The sequence below is a fragment of the Rhea pennata genome, chromosome 4 (assembly GCF_028389875.1).
Source record: "Rhea pennata isolate bPtePen1 chromosome 4, bPtePen1.pri, whole genome shotgun sequence".
Lineage (NCBI taxonomy): Eukaryota > Metazoa > Chordata > Aves > Rheiformes > Rheidae > Rhea > Rhea pennata.
In genome coordinates, this window is record NC_084666.1 from 69,965,617 (window position 1) to 69,993,024 (window position 27,408).

General features: G+C 37.7%; 1 protein-coding gene across 1 annotated transcript in view; it reads right to left on the minus strand.

Moving 5' to 3' along the window:
• Positions 1–5,254: 5,254 nt before the first annotated feature.
• Positions 5,255–27,408, minus strand: part of CCSER1 (coiled-coil serine rich protein 1) — a 621,814-nt gene continuing 599,660 nt past the window's right edge. The window contains exon 10 of the mRNA XM_062575026.1: positions 5,255–5,278. Coding sequence (XP_062431010.1) covers positions 5,267–5,278 — 12 coding nt within the window. The 3' untranslated portion in view covers positions 5,255–5,266. The remainder of the gene's footprint in view (positions 5,279–27,408) is intronic.

Below are 27,408 nucleotides of genomic sequence, written 5' to 3' on the forward strand. Positions count from 1 at the left end.
ATTTCACTGAGAAAAATGCATCTCTGAGGGTCCCTATCAGGGGAAGAAAATAATCTTTCAGTCTTGGAAGAAGAAAGAGGTGCTTTAAATTTAAAAACAAACAAAACCTACATATCACTTCAGGAACAGATAACTTTTAGATGCTTCTTTTGTTCAGCCCAAAGTACTTATTCTGAGAATATTGCACAGTAGCAAACAGCTCAAGCTCCAGGCAAAAAAAGCAGATTTGAAAATTTATATTAAAAGGTGAATGTGAACTCCCACATCTGGGGAAAGGCCTTCAGCATGGAGCTACACGACATTGGAGGCTGGACTAGATGATCTCCAGAGGTCCCTTCCAACCTTACTGATTCTACGATTCTGAAATAGGTATCACCTAGTTTCTCCTGCAGGTGCTCCTTTCTTTTTGCGGGCTACAAAGTACTTGGACATTCACTGAAATAGGGACTGAAGTACTTTCCAAGTGATCACATCCACCTATATACCCTCTTTTACCCATCTCAATGACCAAATACGTCTTTGAAACAAACAGCAGAAAAGAATCACCAGAAAAAAAAATGAAATTAAGTCACCTTATAATATAATATGGCTCTAGAGATAGGATAGGAGATAGAAGTTGTGTTTCAGTCAAGAAAGAAAACTGAATCTTGTGCCCTGTACCTAGGCTAAGCATTGCCTAAATTCAGAGTATGATGTCCTCCTGCTTTCTGACATTGTGACTGGTTTTAAAGCTTGGCCCTACATTTCTATTGCTTTACTTCTGTTAAAAAAGCCTGACATGAAAAAATCCAGCATTCTAAGTAAAATTAATATTTGCTTCAGATTATAAAGAAATTAATTGCAATCTTTTATTTCATCAAAGAATTGGGAAAATGTTCATTTTTACTGGATTAAAAAAAGTTAGGCCTGTCCTCTCCTGTGGAGTGAGAGAAAGAGTGCACAATCAGTTATGCAGACAACAGAGAAAGCAGTGAAACCCTTCCTGGAGCGACTAGAACAACATGTCTTTACAGAATAAAAAGGCAAATCACCTCAGAAGTAAACTGAACAAAAAGAGAGTAAATGCACACACAGGAAAACATGTATGCAGGAATCTGAAACATTAAATAATCTTTCAGAGGAAAATACAACAAAGTAAGTAAAGTCAATCCTTATTTTGTAAAATAATGAACAAACTAGTGTTTCATCTTCACATGATTCTTCTGATTTTTCTTCCCAAAGCATCAGTGTATCCCAAACTAGCTTTTATCTCAAATCAAAACATTATTTATCAAATGTGTTTCTACCAGTAGTTTAAACTGAACCTCCACTGTGGTACACACTGGACTCTGCCATTCCCAGTTCCCCATCCCCCAAAATTCAACATGATTTCTCGAAAATCTGCTATTGCTATTTATTTTTAATGAGGAAAATGAAAGTACCACGCATCTCTGTTAAAAGACTTCAGTAATTTGGGGATCTGCAAGGATGGAATTTATGTCCTCTTAACTGGGGTACTACTCCCCATCACCACCAAGCCACAGGAAGAACATACTCTGCTATGAACGGGCAGCTCCTGAGAAAGCACTGTCCACGCTTGGCCGCTGCAGCAGAATGGTTCTCCAGACGCGGGACTCTTCCCCCAAGGAAACGTGGGGCAACGCATCACAGCAGCACTACGTACCTTCCTCTGTTCACGTCTCCATAACCCGGAGGAACCCACCGTTAAGAACTGGGGAAGACTCCAATGTGGAAAACCACAAAACACATTTCTAAATGCATGCCATACTGAGTATTGCTGCATGGCATCACATTTCTCATCTCAGAACTTATCTGAATTTATCTATACTCTATATAAAATGCTTGTACCTCTTCATATTGGAATTCTTGTATCTCCTCTGACCTGATATGAACCATTCAACCAGTTAAACAATGTAATGCATCAAAAATATGAAAGTTTGGAGTAAATACTTTAATTCCACCGTGAAACAGAGTAATACTGGAGATTAAAAAAGTGATTTTGGCTCTTCAGTTATGCCTTGTGCACAAAAAACACATCATTTTTAGAGTGCTAATCATTATTATTGCAGGTCTTCACAAAATTAAATATGCCTGCGATCAATACTAGGAGTGTTGGAACAAGGGAACCACTTACATCCTGATCACATATGACCTTAGGAATAATACTTGTATAAGGAATCATTTGCTCAGTAAACAGAGTTTGTTGTTGCTATATCAGAACACAGCTGCCTAAAGCTTTACTTTTCCTAGGCACTACACCAAGGTTAGCACAGTATGCCAGTGAGACTAGCTGCAAAGAATAGGAGTAGATACACTACAGAGCAAGCCCAAGAAAAAAAACTGAGTTCATCTAAGATAAAACCTAGAACTGGCTACTTTCAAATCCCCTAAGAAGATCTGGATGAGAAGCAGACAGTATGGCTTCCTCCCTCTTCTTCCTCCACATGCCTCTACACAATCTCCTTTATCTCTTCAAGTCTAGCTATAGGTTAGCATCAGGAATTCTTTTTTAAAAAAAACAGAAATTAAATAAAACAAAATAAAGGGATGCAACTTTATCTGAGTATATGAAGAGTACCAGAGTAATTATAATTGACATTTTCATTTAGAAAGGTACCACTCTAAGTCAGGCATCTCTAGTAGGTACCAGAATATGCAAGTTAAAAAATTTTGTTCATTTAATGTTAACTCCCGATTTGTATTTTAACATAGTATAAAATATTGTGGTTTATGAGTAACAAGTACTCGAAAGCTTTAAAAGTGTACCAGAAATCAACTCTCTACTTTATACCAGCCTGTACTCAGTATATCTGAGTGCTTCCTGCAGAAGTAGCCCTTGATTGTGGTTAGATGTACTCTTATATTGCTCTCCTCACAAGAGTATCCAACCATATTTACATTCTGTTTTAGAAAAACACGCTCCCCTGGGAAAGAAAAGCCATCCCTCTATTTTCTGCAATGCTTCATGCCAGTTAGGTTTCAAGTAATTTATTCAGGCACAGAAGAGATCATCTCTTCTGTGGAACCTGTAAGAACTAACAAAAACTGAAAACAGTAACAGAAAAAAAGATGATGAAGTTCAGTACCAGCCCAACAATTTAGGAACACAATCATGTGAAATTCTTTTGCTTCAACAGAAGGAAATCACAGTACTTCATAATCTGACAGTGCCTACTTTCTCCAAGTTCTTAAGTGGTCTTCATGGCACCGAGACTGGAGTGGCTAACATATGTTGCACAATTGTGCTCGTCAAAGGATAAATCTTGGCTCAAGTATTAATATATTTATTCTCATACAGCAGAAGCTGAGCTAGTGAAACAGTATCATATTTAGGAGTTGTGAACCGAGAATGAAGCCTAGAGTGCCACACTACGCATACTGAAAGGGAATTTTTTTTTTTTTTTTTTTTTTTTTTTTTTTTTTTTTGAATTAGAGAACGAAATGCGCAGGAGAGCAAACTTCCCTAACCTGTACCTGCACACCTGACGGGAACGGAGCCTGCGAGCAAGGCCATGCACAGACACCCCTCCGAAGAACAACGCCTCCAGCGAGGACTTCTCAGTTTCTGCCCTTTTATCATTTCATAACAAATGGGCTCTAGCTGCGTCAGATGGCAAATAGCAGTTTCCTGTATGCTGTTACAGTTCAAAGATGATCCATGTTCTGTTGGCATGCACCTTTCTTTTCATACTTAAAGAATAAAATGTGAGAGGAGATGGTCTCCATTAAAGACACAAATACCAATTTTGCAGCTAGTGAGTCCATCTCTGAGTTAAGAACATCTTACAGTCAAATATCTAATAAATCATGTTTTGCAGCTGTCATCTCTAGTCCCTCAAGTAATTCTCAAAAGTTGAAGTGATTTTTTTTAGCAGTTCTACCTAACTAAAAGATTTTTATTTAAAGCACAAGATTCCATGATGCACTCTGAAAGTATTTTTCCTGAATAATGCTATAAACTAAACCTTAATTTTATTGCTGTGCTTGTACAACTTTGTAGCTAGGCTATAACTAAAAGACTGAGGAGAACACTTGGTTAAAGATCATTTTACTTGTCTCCAGGGATGGAAGGCATCTTTACTAGGAGCCTATATAGGACAGAAATTTTTTATTTATTATTTTTTTTTTTTTTTTTTAACAACTGCAAAATGAATGCTGAATTTAAAAAGGCTTCAATTCACTGTCAAACATCACGATGGATCCAATTTTGACTGGTTTTGGCATAACCTTATCAGCATTTAGTAATGAACAACACTATCTGTAGTGGAAAACTGTTAAGAGTAGCTTAACTATGTATCAAGGAACCTCTGCAGCACCCCAGCATTAAATGCCACTTTTACAGTAGCATACCAAGTCAATTTTTTTGTTTAGTTAGAAAACACATTAAATCAATACTTGCCAAAGTTTTTCACCTTCCATTAGATGCAAAATGACTATAAAAAATTTGTTTTGGCAAATTGGTGCTTTGCTTATTTGTCATTATATTTTTCTGTATTTTGCTCAATTGCGTGGAACAAATTTCCATTTGTCTGGCCCTGTTATTGCTTATGCTGGCAACACAGTAATCTGCTCCTAGTATTATGAGTCTGACTCTTCTTTATTAACGTTAACTAACTAACTAAAAAAAAAAAAAAAAAAAAAAAGGGGGGGGGCACTATTATCATACCCATTAGAAATCATTAGTAATGCACATTATATTTTCATAACCTCATGTAATTCCTTCTTTAAGGACAAAGACTCAGAAGCCAAATGGCTTTACATTATGTAGTATCAAGAACAACAGAAAGCACAAAATGAAATGCATTAAAGAAATGTAAATGAGTTTGTTGTTGCTGGTTCTGGTGCTTTTTGGAAGACAACAACAACAACAAGATCACCTAAGGGGCTGGTCAGGCTGGGTTTTTGCTGGCTTTATTACCCAGCAGATGGAATGGCAAATGTGTGACATACGGAGCAAGCTATCTTATATGCCAGTTTGTTAAACAGATTGTCTTCATCATCTGACCACTGTTAGAAAGGCAATTGAAAACCACAGGCTTCTAGCTTCTCCATAATGAATGTTAAAAATGCAAATATGGAGCCATTTCTCACCCTTCAAATGGACTGTCAAAATCACACATGTAGTGAAAACTCTGCACAAACCAAGGTGGGTCACTACCATCCGCAATCCACATCCTGAAGACCCTCCGTGGGAGCCAGTGAGAATTTACATCTGTAGGAACTGGTCTTCAGTTCTTCGCTCACTAGTGTTCGGGGGGAAAAGAGTTCACAGTTCTGCCTGTGCAAAGCAACAAGAAACACTGCCTTAAACGTGCAAAAAAAGGACCCTCCATGCAAGGTCCCTGCATAAGAAAAACTTGTGTATTTGTATGTGCTGACAACGTTCTAGGGAACCTAGGAAACCTATAGGTTTAGTATAGAACCTTTTCCTCACTAGCAAATTTCATCTTCAAAGCTTCCTTCTTCCCAATAAGCCAAGCCCAAGGACTTGGCAACAGCGAGTCCTATGAGAAGAACAAAGTGCACAAATATGCTCAGAATTTTTACTTGGAACTATTACTGTGTAAGAGATGCAACCTTACTGTGAGCCTACAGCAATCTCTCTGTAATGTATATGTTACTTAGCATGTAAGCTGTTGCAATACCTTTTAAATCCAGGGAGTAACACCTCCTTCAGGGAGTTTCAAAGGGTAGCATTGCTTTAAACACTTGCAAAGCAAGCTACACACAGCTCACAGGCAGTTGGTTCGCAGTTGAATATAATGCTGGCTTAAGTGTCAGTTAGATGCATTTTAGTGAGAAATGTACCATTTCCTCCTAGCATCATTAAGCCATGAATGCAAACGATTAGCAGAACTACAACTGCTAGGTTCAAGCCGTCTTAACATTTATGTTAGTACATCCTAGCGCAGTGACACGGTTTCAGCCTGTGCCACTAGATTACTTTCATTAATTTCAACTTTAATCCATTCTCTCCACTCATGCTTCTAGATAATATTATGTTTTTGTTTTTTTCTTCTTTAATTTCAATAGCATTTCCATATTGCTTCCTTTGGTAAATGCTTAACTGGGCCTGTGCCTTTGAAAAAAATGAACTAAACATTTTTCAGTTTGAAACTTGAGCTTTTTTGCTTTACAGAGACATTTAAAAAGAAATAATGTTATTTATTCTTTTTAAAGATATTTTGTTTATGTTGATTCCTCATAATACTTTTATACAATTAGATGTTACTGCTCTACTTTTATAGAAGGGTAAAAAGACAGATTAAGTGAGCCTCTCCAAGGCACTGCCTTGGACAAATAAGAATGAAGGCTAATAAATACATTTTATAAGCTGTATTTAAAAAAAAATAGTTCTGTGAGAGTGGTTTTTTTTTTTTTTTTTTTTTTTTTTTTTTTTAAGACAAGAGTATTTCTTCTGGCGAGTTTTTTGGAAAACTGAAAATAAGAAGATTCTTCTGAAAATATTATGTGCCTTTTGTTTTCAGTTCAAAAATTTTTTTTAATGAAGTGGCACAATTTTGTGCTGCGTAATAATACCAAATTTTCAGCCCAGCTCTAATTAGACTTGCAGTTCAATAGTCCGCCTTCAACTTCATACTCTGTGTTTTGAATTAGAGATGCTCCAATACACACTACCGATTCTAAATACTGATAGATACTAAGTTTTCACCTTTTTAAATGTGTGACTATATTCTAAAAGACCCCCCCAAAAAATCCCATGAACAGTTAGTAAGAGCAGACAGTGAGATAGCTCAGCAAATATGACCGGTGACCCAGAAAAGCCTGCTGAGCCTGGAAGATGGCGACAAGGCCTGCAGAGCGCACCGGGGGAATCTCCAACACGCTCTCTGAAATCACAGACCACAGACTGACCCGGGAGCCCATCTGAAATCAAAGGCAGGCAGGCAGGCGCGCTCCCCTTAAAACAGAGAGGAAAACAAATGTTGTACAGCAAAGTTTGAATCTTCACAGTCCAATTAGCCAAATCAAATGCTATTTTTGAATTTGACTTCTTGAGTTAAGCCAGTTTTTAGTACTTGCATGATACGTAAAACAATTACAGTTCTACCTTGTTCAGTCTAAACTCAGGCATCCTCACGCAGTTAGGGCACAGCTTATTCCAGAGGTATACTTCCGCTGCATTTATTGGAACTATCTTGAAGCAAGATACTATTCAACATGAGTAAAGGTATCACAATCTAAATTATTATAAACTTCTTAAGAAGTAATCATTTCTCTCTCAAAATATTAAGTCCAAAAACAGCAATGACCAATAGAGATCCTCAGGATTTGTAGGAACAGTTTAAAGCACCACAAAAACAGGAGAAAGTAGCCAAAGTTAAAATTGTCATATTAATCTAATCTAGTACCCTAAATAAAGTTGGGGGTGAGGGAAGGGATTTTTTTAGATCACTTAGGTGCCTCAAAGCATATCTTTTTTCCCCCTCCTTTTATTTATTTTCCTCCTTCATATGAATTACATGGTCCATGAATTGTAACAGAAATGCTGTTTCAGATCCTTAGGTGATTTTGAAAATTCTTCCTAAAGACTAAGTTTTGAGGAATACTGGTGAAAAAAGCACTCAGGTCTCTCTGAAATAAGCACAAATTAGACATCAAATTTCCACGGTTTCCTTCAAAAGCCCTGTCAGAAAACTGAAATATAAAAAGTGTCAGATGATATGGCTTAGAAAAATTCTTGTTTTCTAATGCATTTCAGTGACCCTGCTGCAAGAATTCCCCCTCAAGAGCAGGAAGTAGTTTAGTTCACTTTAATTTGGAAAAGCAGAAGTAGAGTCAATTGCTATTTCCAGTAAAAGACCAGGTCATTCATGAGGAAGAATTCTGTTTCTTCTGGCAGAATAACTCAGTAGAGGCCCCAATGGAGAATACATATGATACTAAACGAGTATAATTCTCTTAGAAAGAAATAAGGACACAACATACAACTTAGACGGTAAAGGACAATGAAATGCATCAATATTTCCTTTTCAGATAAGTCGACTTTAACATCTCTAACATTTTAATCCTTAGTTTTAACTGTAAGTGAAATGTTTCCATCATAAATGGTAACACATACCAATTAATAGTTGCAAGAAAACATCTGTTCTTGCTTTGAAGTAGTAAACACGTGCTATGACAGAAGAAGTTAAGATTATGGTAGAACATTGCCCTAGATTGTATCCTCTTTTCTAATTGGAATTTTAATTGTCTTTTGTCTCTTTAAAATCACATGCTATTTGATACTTCCAAAAGCTTTCAATTAATCTGAGAAACTAAAAAAACAAACAAAAAATCCCACTCAGTGCATTTGCTGAAAGAAAAAAAAAACCCCAAAACATCAAGGGTGGAGCTAAGGCAGCCTTTCCTTAAAGGTATAGTTATGATTCACAACGATTTAAGTAAGAGCTGATTTAGGCCAGTGCTGAATGAATCTGAAGATCTTATTTCAATTATTCATAATCAGACTCAGTATAAATTATAATAGAGAAGAAAAAGCAAGAAAAATAGTATCTCCCCAGGTTTTTTCTTTTTTTTTTCTTTTTTTTTTTTTTTTTAAGTCTCATCATACCTGTCAATTAATCTGCCTAATTAATAAAAATTCACTTCTGAATATTGTATCTCGGTCCAAGCTATCATCAAAAAATGCATGCAGAAATTGTTAACCTTTAAAGCCCCCTTCAGTGCAGCCTGAATTGCTAACCTAGGTTGCTAAATATGGTATTTAGCAGGAGTTTAAACCACTTAATTTAAAATTGGCAATTGTGGGAAAACAGAAAAACAATCTGTTTTCATTTTAGATGCTTTTACCTGTATTGTCTACTCCACGGACAGATTAACATACCACATAAAAATTTTTATGCCATCATACTCTCTACCATTGGAGAAATTGGCCAAAATAACAGATCTGCCAAAGAAAGAAAAGGTTCTTACAGAATAAGTGTCCTACGCTATGCTGGGTGTCATGAAATAAACAGCATTTCTCAAGTGAATGATACAAAGCAGCATGTTTCAAAATTAGTATCATTACTGTAACCCTGTTGCTATGGTCAATATGGATCACCAAGTCACGGTAACCGCTTCATTCCAAAATGAAATGATTAGAGGGGCAGGTCAGTGTATCATCACGTATTTCGAAAGGCTTGTTAGTTAACAAACTGGTACGTCTAAGACCATTATATTATTTTTCTTTTGGCCATCATACCAATCTTCCACAGGATTTAATTAAGTAAAAGCATCAACTGGATCAGTAAAGCCTTCCTTACTGAACCTGTGACAAATTTTCAAGTATTCATCAGAATTCTGTCAAATCAGATTACCTTTAAACTAGTACACTTTACACAGGAAAACAGATAAAATACATTTTTGACTTATTCAATGAATTACTGTGACAAGTGAGCAGCTTGTGAGTGGGATGGAGGGCATGAATCTGATAAATAAATGAGAAATCTCTTCAGAGTGCAGGAGCCAAGCAGGACTCTGCCACCAGACCCTTTGTGCGTTGCTTCATATAAAACAGTTGCTTCTAAAATGAAAGATAGTAAAAACTACCTACTTGTGAGCAAACCCTTTAGCGGACTGTTTGTTACGGGCAGCTGCTATCAGGAGACTGATATTAGCACTAAGGCTCAGATCTGTATCCCCGACTTGTGTGGAGTGAAATCCTACACAGTCTGCTGAAACGTATGAGGGTTTGGTCCCAAAGGAGCAGAAACGAAGCCTGAGTAACAGTTCTGCATCCCAGAGTAGAAGCCAAGGAACAAATCTTCACAGAATCCCACATCACCAGTGGGGCAAAAAGAAAACTTGAATTGTTTTATCCAGTTAAAACACAGTCTTTACAGCTCTTTATGACCGCACATATCTACCCCAGGAAATCAGGATAGAGCTACCTGAGTCCGAACTGTTGGTGCCAGACACTTCCCTTACTGCAAGAATCCCTTACAAGAATCAAGAAATTCTGAAGAAACATTTTTGTCCTACGTCTATACCAAAGATAGTAAGATTTATTCAGCATTAAAAAATATAGTACGAACTGGCCACCATCTTCCTCGTGTATCTCAAAAACTGTTTCCGGTTCTTAAATTAGGAAGAAAATGATACGCTCAGGGTTCATTTATGTACGGAAAACGGCTTCTTGCTCTTAACAGTGACCACGCCAAAGGCCTCCTGACTACCAGCAAACACCTCTCCCAGCGGAGAAGCTGCGACGCTGCTCTCGGCGCCCCGGGGATGCCCCAGTACCACATTACCGGAGGTACGTGTCTCCCCCAGGGAGCCGAGCGTTGCTCAGTCGGAGCGAGTTTCGCTACCCGCAACCTCGGCAACCCCAGCAATGAGCAACGGAGCACAGAGGGAGCAAAAGCTTACTTAAATGCACCACAACTATTACTTACCAAGAGCATATTATATATATTGACAAAGAGTATAAAGCAAACTGGGAGCTGAAATAAGATGGTTGCGTTTCAGTAACCAAGCAATTCTCTTTTTGCATATTTGCATGCCCCTCCAAAAGGTACATTACTATATTCCAGGTTTAAAACTAACACCTTTTTTATAGACAGACAGAGAGACAAGTGGCCACCATAGCAAACTTAAGCTGGTATAAAGTTTATTCCTATTTATGTAGGAGAAAAGCCAGACTAGTTAAAGTACGCAAGTGTAACTGCATTACAGGAAGTTATCTGCACATATCTAAATACACGGAGCTTTAGAGAGAAATAAATATCAGAAGGGGCTAAAAATATAAAATAAAGAAAACACAGGCGGAACTCATAGAGAAGAGAATCACTCATGGATATGGCTGTGTCCATACATTTTCCTTTTTTACTCCAGGTACGTATTTCCCACTGACTTCAATGAGCATCCTGTATATAGGTCAATAACAGGACACAGAAAACCTAAGTGAGACCGTTATGCTAATGTCATTCTACAAAAGGCTAGCATTATTTGTAGAATAATCATTTTAAACATCTTCTCCAACAGAAAACTCGCTATGTTTCTACTGATGTCACTAAAAATTAAAAAGGCTAAAAAGATCAATTGCACAAAAACATAACAGTAACAGCCCATCCAAAAACATTGCAAATTCCTTTTTATTACTGTATCAGTTTACTTCCTTTAATTTCATCCGTCTCCGTAGAAATAATGAAAGAATGACAGCAAATGAACTTTTATAATTATAAAAATAGTGACTTCCATCTGCTAGAACTTGGAATTGCTGGGTCCCAACAATTTGCAGGCAGGCTTGATGCAAGAATCTATTTTTCTTGATAAGAACTGTATTCTGCTTGAGTAGAATATAATTAGGTAGCATGACTGACACGTGCTGTCACTTCGCACTACAACGCACTGAAAACAAACACCCACCCCCTTACCCACCCCCAATATGCCAGACCCACAATGTACACGCTTGGACTACCAGGGAAACGGGAGCTTTGAAAATTCTTGGGACATGATGTGGAACATCACAGCAAATGCGTCTTTCCACTGTGGCACGCTCTGGAGGACTAACATCTCGGCATTCCTGTCCACAAGTCAGTACGTTACTGAGACGAGCAGCAAGCAAATGCTAATAAGGAACAGTAATATTGAGATGGTGATACTAAGACTCTGGGAAAAACAGAATGCAAAATCGGAGTACAGCACTCCCCGTTTTTAGTCTATAGTATCTGAGCAAAAATTCAGATCTTCAGAAGTCCTTAAGTGACCTCATAGCATCATGTTCCTATTCTTTTTGCACCTCAGATTTTTATGTAATTATCAGTTTAATTGTTTACCGCAGCGCATGCTAGATACACTCCGTGTTGTCAAACGAAGGTCTCACCTAAAACACAACCAGCAGATAAACTGAATAGACTGAATCATTCAACCATTTTCAGGAAGATTAAGTATACTTTATCCCTAAATGAGTCCATCAGAACTTTGTGGATTAATACAACAAATAAATGAGCTGCAAGTGTGAAGCTTATGTATCTTACCCTGCTCAGTCTTCCCATGCAGAAAAGCACTGAGAAATGAACTCTCTTGGGGCGTACTGGGAGAAGTTTGCAGTGCTACCATTTAATTGTAACTGTGCTTTAGAAAAAAGGTTCTTCCTAGCAATTTCTATCAGCAATATTTTTTCACATAAAAGAGAAGGAAAAATAAATATTTAAGTATAAATTCAGGTCTAGCAAATAATTTATTAGCCAAAGTCTTGTAGCAGTACCCCCAAAAAAAGAGCACTCCCACTCTCAAATATGCAGACTTCCATGGGCAGCTTGTCTGTAGCTTGAGGTTTTGCTTATTTAAAAGAATCAAATCCCTTCAGGTTCATCACAAAGGGAAAACAATTCTGATTTCAAGGTATGCTTTGAGTACTTTATTATATTTTCCCTTTAATGTTAAATTTTTTCACAGACAAATGGCACTTCTGAAAGGGACCTTCTCTTTTCCTCTTGGATAGCTCCGACTGTAAAATGTTTGTCTGACAAGTCAGTGACTGAGTGAAAGTAGAAATTTTACTTTAAATGCCAACAGATTTTCAGCATCAGAAGAGTCCAACTTATTGCTCCACTGAAACAAAATTAGGAGTAGAAATCCCACAGAAAATCACTTTTTATACGATGCCTTCTAAGTATATTTCTCATTTATTTAAATCTTGCAGGAAATCACTCCCAATAAACACTCAGAATTAAGGCAAGGCTAAATAGTATCAGGTTAAATACCATTATTATTCACTGAGGACTATTACCTCTCCAAACTTGAATTGTTTCAGATGACTGTGGTTAAACCTATCAACCACTTTCCTACAAGAATTAAACTTGAGACTTCTAATGGAATCTAGACCACTAAATCCCAGTGGCTGCAGTAAGGCTCAGCTGAGCTCCTGAAAGGGTCCGGCATCGGAGGATAAATCTTAGCCTTCCAGTATAAGACTAGATCTGACTATCTTGACTACACTGAGGGATGAGCCACTTTTCACGTTATACAGTTGTCAGTTTTTCAATGAGGACAGCTCCTCTGAACAGGAGGAGGTTAAAAACTCATCCTTTCTCCTGCTGACCCCTTTATTATTCAATATATAATTAGCTTTTCACGAACTGAAGAGTACACAAGTTAACAAGCGGCAAAAACTGTTGACAGTTAAAGATCATTTAAGTTTGTGTTTGCTCGCAGTGAAAAAGTGCAAGGAATATCCAAGTATTTACTTGCCTGGCTGCTTTACTGTAAAAATAGTCACGCTACACTGCAACCAACTCAGGCACCCACAGAGAAATTAGGTCTCCTAAACGAAGGACTAAATAGTTCTATTTCTCACCAAAATATACGCCTTTGCTTGTGTATAAGCACATACACAGTGATGTGCTCAAAACCTTTCCAATACTTGTCAGTAGTGCTCTGCAATGCTGTTATATTTTTAAACTCTCACCCACCTGTTGGTGGACATAGTTGCAACACTGCAGGTCTGCCTATTCAAAATATGCTGTTTTTTCTTTTAACTTAGGAGAGATAGAGGGCTTATTATCTGTACATGTGCATTGCTACAGCAACTTGTATACATATTTTATTTCTTTTAGCTATTTATTCTTGCTTGTATGTATCTTAAGAAAGGCCACACATGAAATTTGAGCTGTAAAGTAAGTCAGAATTTATTGATATGGCTCTGCTACGAGCTCAATAGGTATGCAGCAGAGCAAGAAGGGTAAAGGGGCTGAATTATTCATTGAACTTTTAAGCATCAACAAATAACACTTGTAGTGAAGAATGCATGTTTTGCAGTAGTAGATGTGAGGTGTACACATAAAAGAAAACAGATGTTCCAAAAAAACATGTTATGAGAATATTACAAAGCCTGCTTTTTATAAGTAATTCTGAAGCAAAAAAGACACTAGCATGTTATTTACAGGAGGCACACAGCACAAGTGTTTTTTAAATTTTATTTAGTGTAACATCTTGAACACTGTACCTACTGTATCAGCTTACAGTGAAGAGCTAAACTGATAAAACAACTGATAAAAGTCTTTCTTATCAAACAATTACAGTCCTGCAATAAAATAGCTGTTACCAACATAAACTTAGTATGAGAAATGAAAATATGTGAACTATACCCAACTCTCTCTCTCTCTCTGTGTATATATATATATATATATATACACACACACTCTCTCTGTATTCTCTGTGTGTGTATATATATATATATATATGTATATAAAAATATATATACTACAGATGTTATAACACAGGTAAATTACTTCTTTTAAGTTCCAGCTTCCATTCCTATTTCCATTTCTGTGATTGCAAATTTTCTCAGAAAAATCCTTTGAGCCTGAAAATATCTTCAAGCTCAAAATTGATTGTTTTGTTATTTCTTTTGTCTACTTTACTTTTCTACAGTATAGTCCAAAAGAAATCTTTAATATAAATAATTAAAATGCTCAGGCATTATTTCTGTTTTCAAACTTCACTGAAAATGTAGAATGTAAGACAGAAAAGCAAGTAAGGTGTAAAACAGCTAAGGATTCATATATACATGCACATAAGCATACCTATTATTTCCAATTCAGAATCTGGCTCGCACAGAATCACTTTGTCAAATTTTCAATTTATAAACACAGAGACCCTGAGCCAGTTAAAAACAAAAATAAAAACAAAAAAAAAAAAAAATAGAAAAGAAACTTGTGTAAGTTTCAAGAAAAGGACTGTGTAAACCATTAAGCTCGGCTTCAAAATTAAGCACCTTCTAAGATTACTGAAATTCAGACACTGCAGCTGGGATGCCTAGAAGGATGAGGGAGGATGGAGCTACTTGTCAGCAGCCACAAGGATGAGCAAATCTGTAGGAATAAGAGACCAGTGCAACCCACTGCAAGACAGTGTTGAGAACCTAAGAAATAGACTCAACATATTAGCTGGTATATTCGTCTTTGTCTAAATAAAACAAGCTGTTGTATAAGAAGGCAAAGCCTGTCAACAAGTGGAGAACAAACTTCTCTCAGGGTTTCAAATATTGACTATTCCACTGTCATTATGGCGCTTTCACAGGTACAACACCACAAAACTTGTCTATTCTGCAAATAGAAATTAAATAAGGTATAATGAGTAGGACTTCATAATATGTCTATTCCCTCTATCCCCATACCTACCCCCAGCATAAGTGGTATTGCAGCTGAAGGTAGTGCTGATACACTGTTTGGAATTAATCAGAATCATTTTGGTTCACCTGGATCAGACCTAGGGGAACAGCAGACAGGCAGCAAGGTTTATTCTTGCTTGACAGATAATTGAAACTACCATGGACTCTAGGCTTTTTGATTTAAAAAAAAGAAAATAAGCTTTTTTAAGGTAAAATGTCTTACTAACTTTAGTAAGTACTAACAATACAGTACTAACTTTAACCAGATTCATTTTATAGCATGCACCCCTCAAATCATTGCTGAGTGTAAGCAAGCCTTAGTCATCAAACACAAGTGGGAGCACAATTCCTATTTGAATTAACAGTGAAAACAATACAACAATGAAAATAAACAGTGAAAATGGGAAGCTGATATTCTACCATATGATGCAACACTGTTTTCATGCTGAATTAACATTTGTCCAAAGGTATTTAACTTGCAGTTTGAAAATACTTGCTTTTACTACTATGGTATTTTTGTGAAAGATCCAGAAACTGTAATATTTCACATCATCTGTGTACTTCAATCTGTTTTGATTTCAGCTTTTGTTGGTTTAATCCTAACATCTTAACCCTCGTCTACTGCTACATCTTCTGAAGGATGGATGACTTATGGTGTCATTTGGTGTGTGTGTGGGGGGGAAGGGTGGCATTTAATCTTAATTCCTGTTATCATTTTGTACCTCAGTGAATGCAAATATTCTGCTCCTCCTTTTTAGTTTCATAACTAACTCCAGTTAGTTATGTTTTATCATACAGGCTTGTCAAATTTCCCATCTGCTTCTTAAAACCTAGGAAACACGAGAACGGCCACACCAGGTTAGATCAATACTGTGCCAACACGGTACCCTGCCTCTGACAGTGGCCAAGACCCAATGCCTAGGAAAGGGTAGGAGATCTTGGGCAATCCAAAAACGCTCCCCTTAGCCTGAAGCACTTTGTGGTGCAGGAGCTCTTTCCGTAATAAAACGGATTTCCACTTCTGCTTTTCTTTGGGTTACTTTGAGAATTTGATGTTCTAACTGCTCTCATTAACCAGAGAAGAAAGCAAAGCACAGGAATTTTGGCTCCTGTGGATCATATCAAACTTACCAAAAAAGTTCAAGTTCCTGCCTCCCTGGCATGCACTTGCCCTGCTTGCCACTTCTGCCAGAGGGGACTGCACATCTAGCAGAGGCAGCAGGGACAGATGCGTGTCCCTGTCTCAATGGTTGCAGCTCACACTTTGAGTCAGCACAAAAATAACTTGGAGCAGGAACCGCAGTCATTCCTATCTGCTGCTCCTGCTGTGGCATTACTGACCCTGTGACAGCGAAAGAGAGAGAGACAGAGAGAGCGGCAGAGAGGCAGCGGATAACAGGCATCCGTAACGCCTTGAACTGCAGCAACTGCAACCGGAGGAATACTGTTGAGATTTGACATCGGCAAAGACTATCACGTTACTGAGGATAGCTCCAGGCACAAGCAGCTTGGAGCCTGACTCTGGCAGGGGCTGATAAATCCAGACAGACTGAATTTGAGGGGAAATAACAGTGGAGTGGATATTTCTCATATGTCACATGTTAGACCACTTGTTAAAAGGATATTTAAGACAGGCATTGCTTCCTATTTTCACTAAAAACTTCATAAATTTGCTAATTACAAAAATTAGCTAAATCTCAAAAACCATCACCTCTGTGTCAGCATGGCAGAGCCTCCTTCTTGTGACACAAGTCACTTCCTCAGTGAGTTATCATCCTTGAACATTTGGTTACTCCTTTCCCACGCCAGGCCAAGATACCATCAAAAAGCACAAGAAGTAGTTTATAGCTTTAAAAACTCCTAAATAAGAAAACAGAGTTGCAATGAATTCTCCTCTCATTTCCTAGTAACATATGTATACCTCTATATAGAAGAAATTCAGTTGTTTTAAAGTCTGTATAAAATAAATACCTTTTCCAAAGAATGGAGTAATTCAACAGTACTTCCACACTGAATTAACCGCAGCAATTATTTGTTATTTTGCTTTACTGCAAAGAATGAGAGCTATATATGAAATGAAAGCCTTATAAAATACAGCTCTATACTGAACTTTAGCATTATTTCTTGGACACTAATTTTGTATCCTCTTTGATACCATTGTTAGAACAAGCAGCTGACCCTTACAGAAAGATTCTGTAAATGTCAGTAGTACCTACACGTCTCTAGCAAGACCAGAAAGAATCCCATCCTGATAGGACCTGAGTAAGTCATGGCTAGGGGCCAATTATTCAGTTATCCGAGTAACTTCCAATTTGATAACTGAGAGGACACAGAGGTACAGAAGCGTAAAGTGAGGTTGTAAATTAAATCAGGAGTAAAACAGCGATGGACACAAATATTTCTAAACCTGATTCACTGTTGCATCCACTGAAATGCTCAGTCCTATTCCTACTAGCCCCTCCGCACAATACCAAGGATTGTTTCTAGAAGGCTTAAAAGGATCAGGAACCCTTTCAGCACAACATGAGCTACAGTAATCTTAGGAAAAGGTTGTGTGGCCCATGAAGAAATGTAAGAGAGAAAAGCATCATGCTACCATTTCTGTATCTATCTTTTTACTCCGTTTAAGATTTCAAACATAGGTCTGCTTTGCTGGTAAGATGTCAGTCCACCTAGAAGCCATTCTGACTGACTCATTTTGAGTCAGCAGTTCCCCAGCAGAAGTTAGACCTACAAGGAGAAAGGAGCCTCATTGCTCTATGCTGTCGAGCACCGAGATTTTACAATTGCATCTACTAATACCTCCTGCTAACACCCTGCTTATTATTTAGTAACATCCGGCTAGCGAGTGCGCATTTCCTTTTCATGTCCTTCATCCTATGTTGTCATGGTTCTGTATTTCTCCACGTGTAACTGAAAATCCATCTACCTAACCTGAATTCAAGCCTATCTAAACCACTCTAAAGTTTATTGCTTTCTTTGGCAGTTTCAGCTCAACAGAGGATTTCATCACATTTCAAGTTCTTTCTCTTTAGTCTTTAAACACAAGGCAAACAAAATCCTTCTTACTAGCTTTCTATCTGGAACACAATCAATTCACTTCTTCCTTTGTATCAGACTGTGTCAACTCACATGTTTTCTGGCTGCTGGTCTCTGACGCTACCCTTCTCAGGGCCCCAGTCCTTTCTGCAATTTCTGACTTTGTGCTTTAGTCATTTGTAGCTCAATTCCAAAACAGTTAATCAGATCAGGTAACTTCTCCCCCATCACACCAGAGAGGAGAGGTGAGAAGTCTCTTAATGTCTCTCCACAAAAAAAAAAAAAAAAAAAAAAAAAAAAAAAAAAAAAAAAAAGAGGAAAGATTAGATGCAGCAAATAGTTCACTCCCAAAGATGTCTATTAAGGGATCACTATCTAAGCTCCAGATGGCAGGTCTCCTACAGGAAGCAGCTGGTCCTTTGGCAGCATGTCCTCAGAAAGTGCAAATGGCTAAGTCCTTCTGTGGTGATTCAGGGCCACCATAGGAATATTGTGCTGAAATTATTTCAGCTGTACAAGCTGAACAAAGAGTGGACTAGAGATGGTGGCCAGACCCACTGCCTTATCGCGTTATCATCCATCATGCCATACTTACTGTGCTCTATAGAGGAACATTCAAAAGTACCACGTACTTCTAACTCCTTTTAATATAACCGCAAAGCATATTGGTAAACTTGATCTATTACCAGGGCACCGGTGTCTCCAATTCCTTCAAGCACTGACATATGTTACTGCTTGTGTAAAACTTACAGCACTAAGCTGTGCAAGAAAAAGAACAGCACGTTATCTTTTTACGCACAACAGATGATACTCTTAATTCCTTGCTTAATTTTACTCAGCTCTTAATCAGAATAAATTTTGAAATTTAAGTTCGGTATTACTTGATTTACTATACTTCCTAAACTTAATGCATTCCATATCCAATATGCTAACCCTAAACTGATTTTTGTCAAATCTCTCCTATTTCTGATCAGTACGTTAAAGTACAGTTCAATTTATTTCCTCCTTTCATAAACTTTATTGAGAGGCATAATTAATTTGCTTTACCTACAAGTCCTTTAGAATCTCCTTAGGATAGGAGAGGAGTCACTTGTCTCCAGTCACACTTTTCAAGTCAAACACTACCTAGTTTCCTTTTCCTTCTATAGAAAACTCTCCTCAACATTTTTAAGATGCTGATCAGAGATTCCTCATTACAATGTTTCTAAGATGACCAGCTAGCTTCTCCAAATGGTGGTTTTACTCAGTAGGTGCTCAGCAAATGTGTTTTGAGCTCCTGGGTAATGCACACAAGATTCATAACATTGATCTTTTCCACACCAGCTGTATTAGTCAACAGAGAATCTAGTCCCTTAAAGATCAGAACACCTTCTAGCTTACCGAAGTACACTACTAGCTTAGGAAATGGACAATGACACACAATGTCAAGGTTTCCAGTAGGCTGCAAAGCCCTGCTCGCTCCACACATCGGTGGCACCAGCTGTAGCCCAATTAAACTCAATAGTGCACAGGTGTTCCCAGAAATGAGTAACAAAAGCAAACTTCCCTTTAGGGATCTTAAAAAAAAAAAAAAAATTAAAGTCCTTTAACTTCTTCCAAAAACCAAACAGAAAGAGAAAACGGGAAAGAGAATGACATACAGAGGAATAATAAGAATCGGAACTGTAACTTAATTAAATTTAATATGTTTGATATAATTAGAAAATACATGTACTCATCCTTTACCTGTACAAGTAAAGACTCATGAAACATATTAGGGCTTTGACATGAAAGCTCACTTCTGTTTTTGCCCTATTTTAAAGGAGCTCTTTTAACCTGGAAAAGTAGCATGAATCACCCAAAAGACAAAATGTAGTATTTTTAAGTTCTGCTGATCTGAAGCTTCATCTTTTATCAACATCTGAAAGCAATCTGCAGCAAAGAAATTTTTGCATAAAAGTCACTCTCTTAACTCCCTACAACTTTTGGCAATTGTTCAATATGTCCGAGTAATTCATGTGAAATACCAAATGTAAAATGCGACTACCTAATTTTAGAAACTTCAGAAAGCTCACAACTGCAATACTCCAGGGAGCCAACTGAAAGAGGAAAATAAGGAAATTAATTCTATTAAAATGTATTAATAAACAAAAACATTTAATTTGCCCTAGAAATTTAATTTTTCACTAAAAGAAATCCACTTCATTTTCAAGCTAATAAATTAATCAATTCGGAGATTTGATGAGTTTCATTCATCAGTAAAATATTATTTCATTAAGGCAATAAACTTGCTCTGACAAAATGAGCAAGTGCCTGTTTATTAATTAAACTACTAGAGAGCCAAGATACTATAGTACAGTTGTCAGCATGTAAGATTCACAGATTAACATTCTCTTATTAAAAATAAGAGTACTTATACTAAGTAATTGATCTTATTCTCTTAATAGAAACTCTAAGAGAAGCTGTGTGGCCATACAGACAGTACAAACAATAAAAAGTTAATTATACTGGGAACAACACAGTCTTTTCAAGTGGAGGCAGTATTTAACTTTATTGACATGGCCAGCCAATACCACTGAATATCACTGGCAGGCAGTCAATTGTCTTATAAATTATTCTAATACACTAACTGGCAACACAGCAGATTTTCAGCTCGTAAAAAGAAATACCATTAACACTTACTCCCTGACCTGTTTGTTTGTAATTTAATAAGGTAACAGCAATCCTACAAAATGGATCGTTCGATAAACGAGAAGCAGGTATTCCAGCACGCAAGATACTCCGAATTACCGCAGTCCGCGAGGCGGCTGCCTTTGGTAGGCCACGGGACAACATCAGCTCCCAAAATAGCCATTACAACAACTGCAGGATGGTAACGTGGAATATTTTCAGTTCTGCAGCTCCTGGATGCAGGAGCTAGATGGACTGGGAGAACTGAGCTCGTTGTCTCTATAAGAGATCTCAGAAGCCCTCAAAAGGCATTTGGAAAATTAATGATCTCAGCTAAAAGATTGGATGCATTTAGCCAAGGTCTGTGATATTTTACAAGTTTCTTTTATACTGAAGTGCAGGAATGAATCAAGGCAGAAGAAACAATACCTTGTGAACTAAAACTGGAAAAATGGATCACTGATTCTCTGGGACTTGAAACCTGAATCTTATACCATGCTCTTCTTGTGCTAATATAAATGACTTAGCTTACTGCTCCACTGCACTGCACTATACCAAAGCTCTTTGAAAGAGGCAAAAAGACAAAGCTCCACAGAATCCTTGAAACCCCATTCATATAAAAACTGTTTAGTTTGCTGACAGACTCAGACAGGACGAGAGATTTCTGCCCTGAGCTAAGATCACATCCCTTCTTTGGGAAAGGATGCCAACACTGGTATTAGGAAAGTTTTTCAAAGCAACAGCCATCAATAATTTGTTATCAATTTGTGCCTAAAAATAATGATCCTTACCTCTCTTTTATTCTTAACAGCATTGGAGATGCTGCTTGATGTCCACAGTACTCGTGAAAAACTCTCTTTTTTTTAATTAGGGTTGCATGGAAATAGAAATCTCAATGTAAAATAGCAAAGTTGCTCTGTGAATTAACACGACTCCTATCCGTTCTATTTCTGATTCAGTCTTAAAATCAGTCAGGCAACTTACTTTTCAAGAAGCATTTCACAAGCTTGGTCCTGTTCCCAGCAAAGTACAAAGCTGTAAGCTCACAGACTATGAAAAATAGTTCTATAGATGCTGCATAACTTCTGCCTAAGCTTGCTTGGAAAAACTCAGGGCAAGAAGTTTTTGAAGAATAAAATCTCCACCTTTTCAGGACTACTTTGCTTTCACTAGTATTTAAACAGTCAAAGGCTCAATAAGCAAACACAAAGGTAATATCCAAGAAATGACCAAAAAAAAAAAAAAAAAAGATTTAATTCAGTGTTTAAAGCTTCAAGAGAGGCTGGAACACTGCTAAAAAGATACATTTTAAGACTGTTTTTTGAAGCTGCTCTCGGAGAGCTCTTTGCTAAAATCCTGCTTAACAGTGAAGAATGGGTTGAAAAGCAACCAAGAAAGGAATTAAAATTTTCATCCTTTGATGACTTTTTTCTTGGTACCTAGTAAACGTAATTAATGCACTCTGGACAATTTTGGGGGCAGACATGCCCTTCAGCATTAAAAATATTTTTTGTTAACACCAGTAAGAATCCTGAAGACATCAGAGTAGGATTTTTTTTTTCCAAAACTGTTTTAAGTTCTATCTGTAAGAACATACAATAAAGAAATGCTTCAGATGCCTTATGTATGTCACACTTCAAAATACATATTACACTTCACAATACACTGCAGCAACTGACTTTACACAGACGTGAGCTGTTTGGGGGTTCTGTCTCAATTCCTGAGCAAGGGTCTAAGGGCAGAAAGGAAAACATGGCTTAAGCCAGCAGTTTAGTCACGATTCTCACATGTACAGAAGATGTTAGGAGTAGCATTATTATGCTACCAGTACCGCCCATTAAATAGAGAAAGTGGAGTCAAGTTCCACCATTCAATGCACATTTCGGGGAACAAGGGAGCCTTTACAGACTCCTGCTTCCTTGTGCAGACACACAGCACATCACAATTTGGCCCTGAATTTCAAGAACAGCTCAATGGTTTCTCCCAGTTTCATTCCACTGGTCCAGAGGGCTTTTCTACAAAGGTTGGAGATGAAATAGAAATAAAATAATAAAATAAAAATCCTTCTGACTGCAAATACAACCAAGGGAGAACTCAATTTTAGAAAGCCTTGAAAGGCATTAAAATGTTATAATGAGATTTTTTTTTTCTCCTTATACAACAGTGGATAATCCTCAGAATTACAAGTCTCTTTTTACATATAGTCATAAATTACGTTGTTAAAATATTGATATAGTCAGACCTGGTTAATTCAAGCCGGTTTTGCTTCTCATTAAGGTTTAACAGAGGCTGAAGCACATATGGTAGAACGTCTTTCAGACTTTGGGACACGGGGAATACAGCGAACATGAATTAGGCTGGAATACAACAGCAACCGAATTGCATGAGAAATAAAGAGAACACTGATGTGGAGAAAATGTTTTTCTCTTGGGCTAATAGTAAGAGACAGAAATACAGACAACCAACCCCCCAGGAGAGTTACCATGCGAGTAAGTCTTCTGTAGCCTCTCTCAACTGCCACCTTCTTTGCCCAGAGGGCTCCCCTAGCTTTTATCAGAACCCCTCCCTGCACCCGAAGCACGTCTCGCACGGTGCGAATATAATCTCTCCGGCTGACGTTTCGTCCGCAGCGATCCATCGTGGCTGTAGGGGGGAGCTCAGGCTCGGGGTCGCCCAAATGGGCTATGTGATAAATCTAAACGTACTTTAAATGAAATAGTAAGATAAGTCTACTGTGAAATAGGAGAGTAGTTCAAAGTAACTACATTAAAAAACACTTTTCTTTACAAAGTCATCACTTGGCAGAGTGGCAGCACATGCACTGTAGCTTTAGATCAATACAAGATCCAACTGTATTTAATCTGGAAGAAACAGCAGCATGCAATAATTGTGACAACAACAAACACATTTTTGAGAAGTGTTGAAAAGAAGCGACTCTTTCGAGGCAATCCTTAGTTGTCTGTACTATCACAGACTGCAGACCAGGCAACAGCAGCAAAATGTCTTTTGACTAAAAAGTTCACTGAAAAAAAATAAGCAAATTCATTTAACAGCTCAGATCTAGTCTCCAGATATTCAGCCCAAGTGTTACTATGATGACAACTGTTATTTACTTATCAGTAAATTGCCTAACCTGAAACTAAGTGACAAGACAAACCTTAAAAAAAGTAGTAAGTTCTACTTTCTGTTGAGTTTACGTTCCCGATGACAAAGACACTCACAAGAAAATTCTTTGTTGCAAAAGATCTACAGTGGAACGTCAAACAGTTGGGGAAAAAAGAAAACCCAATCACATTCCTAAACGAACATTAAACCGCTCAACAAAAATATACGAATATAAACCAAACACACACACACACAAAAAAAAAAAAAAAAAAAAAAAAAAAAAAAAAAAAAAAAAACACAATAAAACCCTGCTGGTCTACTCATCTACTCTATGGTCACACATTATTACCACAACTTAGTTGCAAAAGCATAGCAATATCTAGAAGAGGTAGAGAAACACTCTTACTACTGTTACGACTGTAGTAAAATGATGAAGAAATTTCAGAGACAGATTGCAAATAGCATTTTTACCAACAAGCAACCAGTGGAAACAACCTATTTTATTTATTTAAAAACAAAATTACTAAGTATAAACTCTCTTAGTAGTTCTTAAATCTTGGGAAAAGGCATCTCCTTCTGTGTTCCAGAAACTGGAGTCATGCATGCAGAAAATCTAATGCACAACACTTTAAAACTACAAAAATTGCTGATTACACCCACATCTGCCTGTTACAGCCAGTTGCAAATCTCTGGTAGAGACATCTGGAATTTTAAAGCATTGCTTAAATGAAACCACACAGCCACAGGAAAAGAGAAAGGCTTTCTCTCCAGCAGAATACAACTCTGCTCTCTCCCTGAAATAACAAAACCAGAAATTCCCTGCCCATACATTTATCCTTAATCTATCCTGTTGCCTTTTTAACCAGAAGACAGAAGGAACACATCCTCCCGTATCAAACTACACCATCTGTCTGACAATTAAACACTGGATAAACACTTCTTTTTCTTTTACTGTACATCAGAAACAGGGTACTTCACAATGTAGAAGTCAAAGAATATAACTCCTATCAGGCATTCCAAGTCCAATTACATTTGAAGGCGTTTCTGGGCCTTACAGCAGAATTAAAATGTAATTCCTCAATCTGTTCCACAAGTGGAGCTTGACAACACAGCTCTGTCATTTCTGAGTGCACACCACTGTATGGCTCTACAGAGGCTAACGAACTAGACACTAAAGTCTGGGCAATCCCTCCTTAAGCAAAAATCTGTGCTCCTGCCACAATTTAAGTGTGATGAGGTTGGAAAATTTTATGACAATGCAGGCGTTTTCACTTGAACTCTTATACGATAACCACAATGGATACGGAGAGCAAATAAAGCTCAGGCCTCCATTATTTATCATGTGGCAAGCTGGAACTTCCTTCTCGGACATGAACATAAAAGAAAATGAAACATTCACAAGCACCCTAGTTTTCCCCATGCACTGCCCCTGCAGCGTAGAGCTACAGCTGCAGCTGGGCTGCGCTGGTCTTGCATGGAAGGTGCGGCGCTCGGCGAGGGCGATCCTGACAGCTGGTGCCTTCGGAGCAGGGCACCTTGCATCAGAAGGGCGTCTTCCAGGAGGGCACCACTGCCCAGCTGCTTTGCAGCTCCTCTGATTTCACCAGGCTGAGTTTTCAGCAGAACCCTCCACCTGCTATTGTTTAAATCAAATCAACACAGAACAGTTTCAATACCATCATAGTCTGCACTTCTATAAAAATGTAAATGACAAAATGTTTGGAAGCAGAGGTCTAGCCTCATCCAGAAACGTGCAAACGTATTTCCCCTTATATGGTAAGTGGAATTGTATGCACACAGTCAAGGAAGAGCTGCCTAAATCTTACAGTTATAATACATTCCTTTACCTGTATTAAAACCTGTATCTGTGCGATGTGATCCAGTGTAGACTCAGAAGTAGATACGGGATAAAATTCTCCCCAAAAGCAAGGTATTATTCAAAATTAGGTTTTCTACCGGAGTGCACATTTTCTACCAGTTCTCTGAGAAGGTGGCATGAGAGATGCTTAAACAAACCAGGATGCAGTATTAATCGTTTCTAAACCAGAAAGGCATCAACCCTGCCCTTCCCAACTGTACGGAGGGTATATGGAGGGGAAGACAGGGAGTCTGCTAAATGGCAAAGAGGCTCTCATACCGAGATAAGGTAATACGAGAAAAAAAAATCCCTCAGGAAACTCCATACTAAGACTACAGAAAACTACAGAAGTGGTCACAAGGACAACAGGGAAAGCTTCAGAAAATAGGAGTAAAATACAAAAATGAAATAAATAAGTAAATATAAAATTATCACTACCAGAATAGATTGCTATTACTTAAAGATAATTGAAAGATTCAGAGAACATATTTCTCAGATTTATTAGACAGAACAGTTGTGGTTGTGAATAGTGTGCCAGATTAAATGACAAAGATTGTGTTTAAAAAAAAAAAAAGGAAAAAGAAAATACAGGCTTTAAGAAAACACTATCACTAGGGTAACATTCATAACTGAATGCTCCTTTATGGCTACTTTGCATGGTGGTTAGGTCTGCTCCTTGATCGATGGGAGGACAGATCCTCCAGCTCCTGTCTTGTCAATTCTTTGCATAAGAAAACTTACCAAAAAAAAAAAAAAAAAAAAAAACCCTCACAAAGCAAAGCAAATTAAGTTACAGGACTTCTGCTGAATCAGATGGTGAAACCAGCCCTCTTTTGAAGGGAATTGGGATGAGGAACTAGGTTAAGACCAGAGATGGTGAAAAAGGAGAGGATTGTAAATCAAGTTTGAAGTTTTGCATATCCTACAAAATGAAAAGGACAAACTACTACTGACAAGGTGTCTTTCAGAAAGAGTCTATCATAGCACACTTTTTAAAATCTAAGATTTAAAAAATGTAAAATGAGGTCTCACTTTCCCTGCTTTAACTTTTTTTCTTTTACCTTGGTTATCTATATATAACAAAATGGCTAGTGTAAAGCTTGATGCGATGTGCAAGTCCCACTCTTAAGTCCGGTCTCTTGGTCCTTGGCCAGAGAGGCTGTAGCCGTGACTGTTTTCAACAACCATGGGGACTCCCAGATTGCCTAGTAATACAGACGTGATAAACACCAGATATTGGTCCCAGATGACGTTTCAGTTGGAATGCACAACACAGAAGAAATGGCAGTTTTAATGCCTTTATGCTGGCGTTACATCAGTTAAGAAGGTCAGGCAATGCCTGAACCCACATAAGCCTTCCAATATTCAATTAACCTGTCAAAATTATTTGAATCAAATACCGAATTCATACTGGATTGGTACTTTACTTAATATAGCTATGCCATTTTTTATTTGATATGAGGAAATCAACCCACACAGCTACAGGCCTTCCACGGGAAAGTTGACAATTCAGAATCCACCCAGGCAGAGATGTCTAGCTGTGCATTTTGGTCACTTTACATAAGGATCACTACTGTCCTCAAAATACTTGACCTTCTATCTTCCAGAGGCAAAGACCTGCACATGAAGAACGACT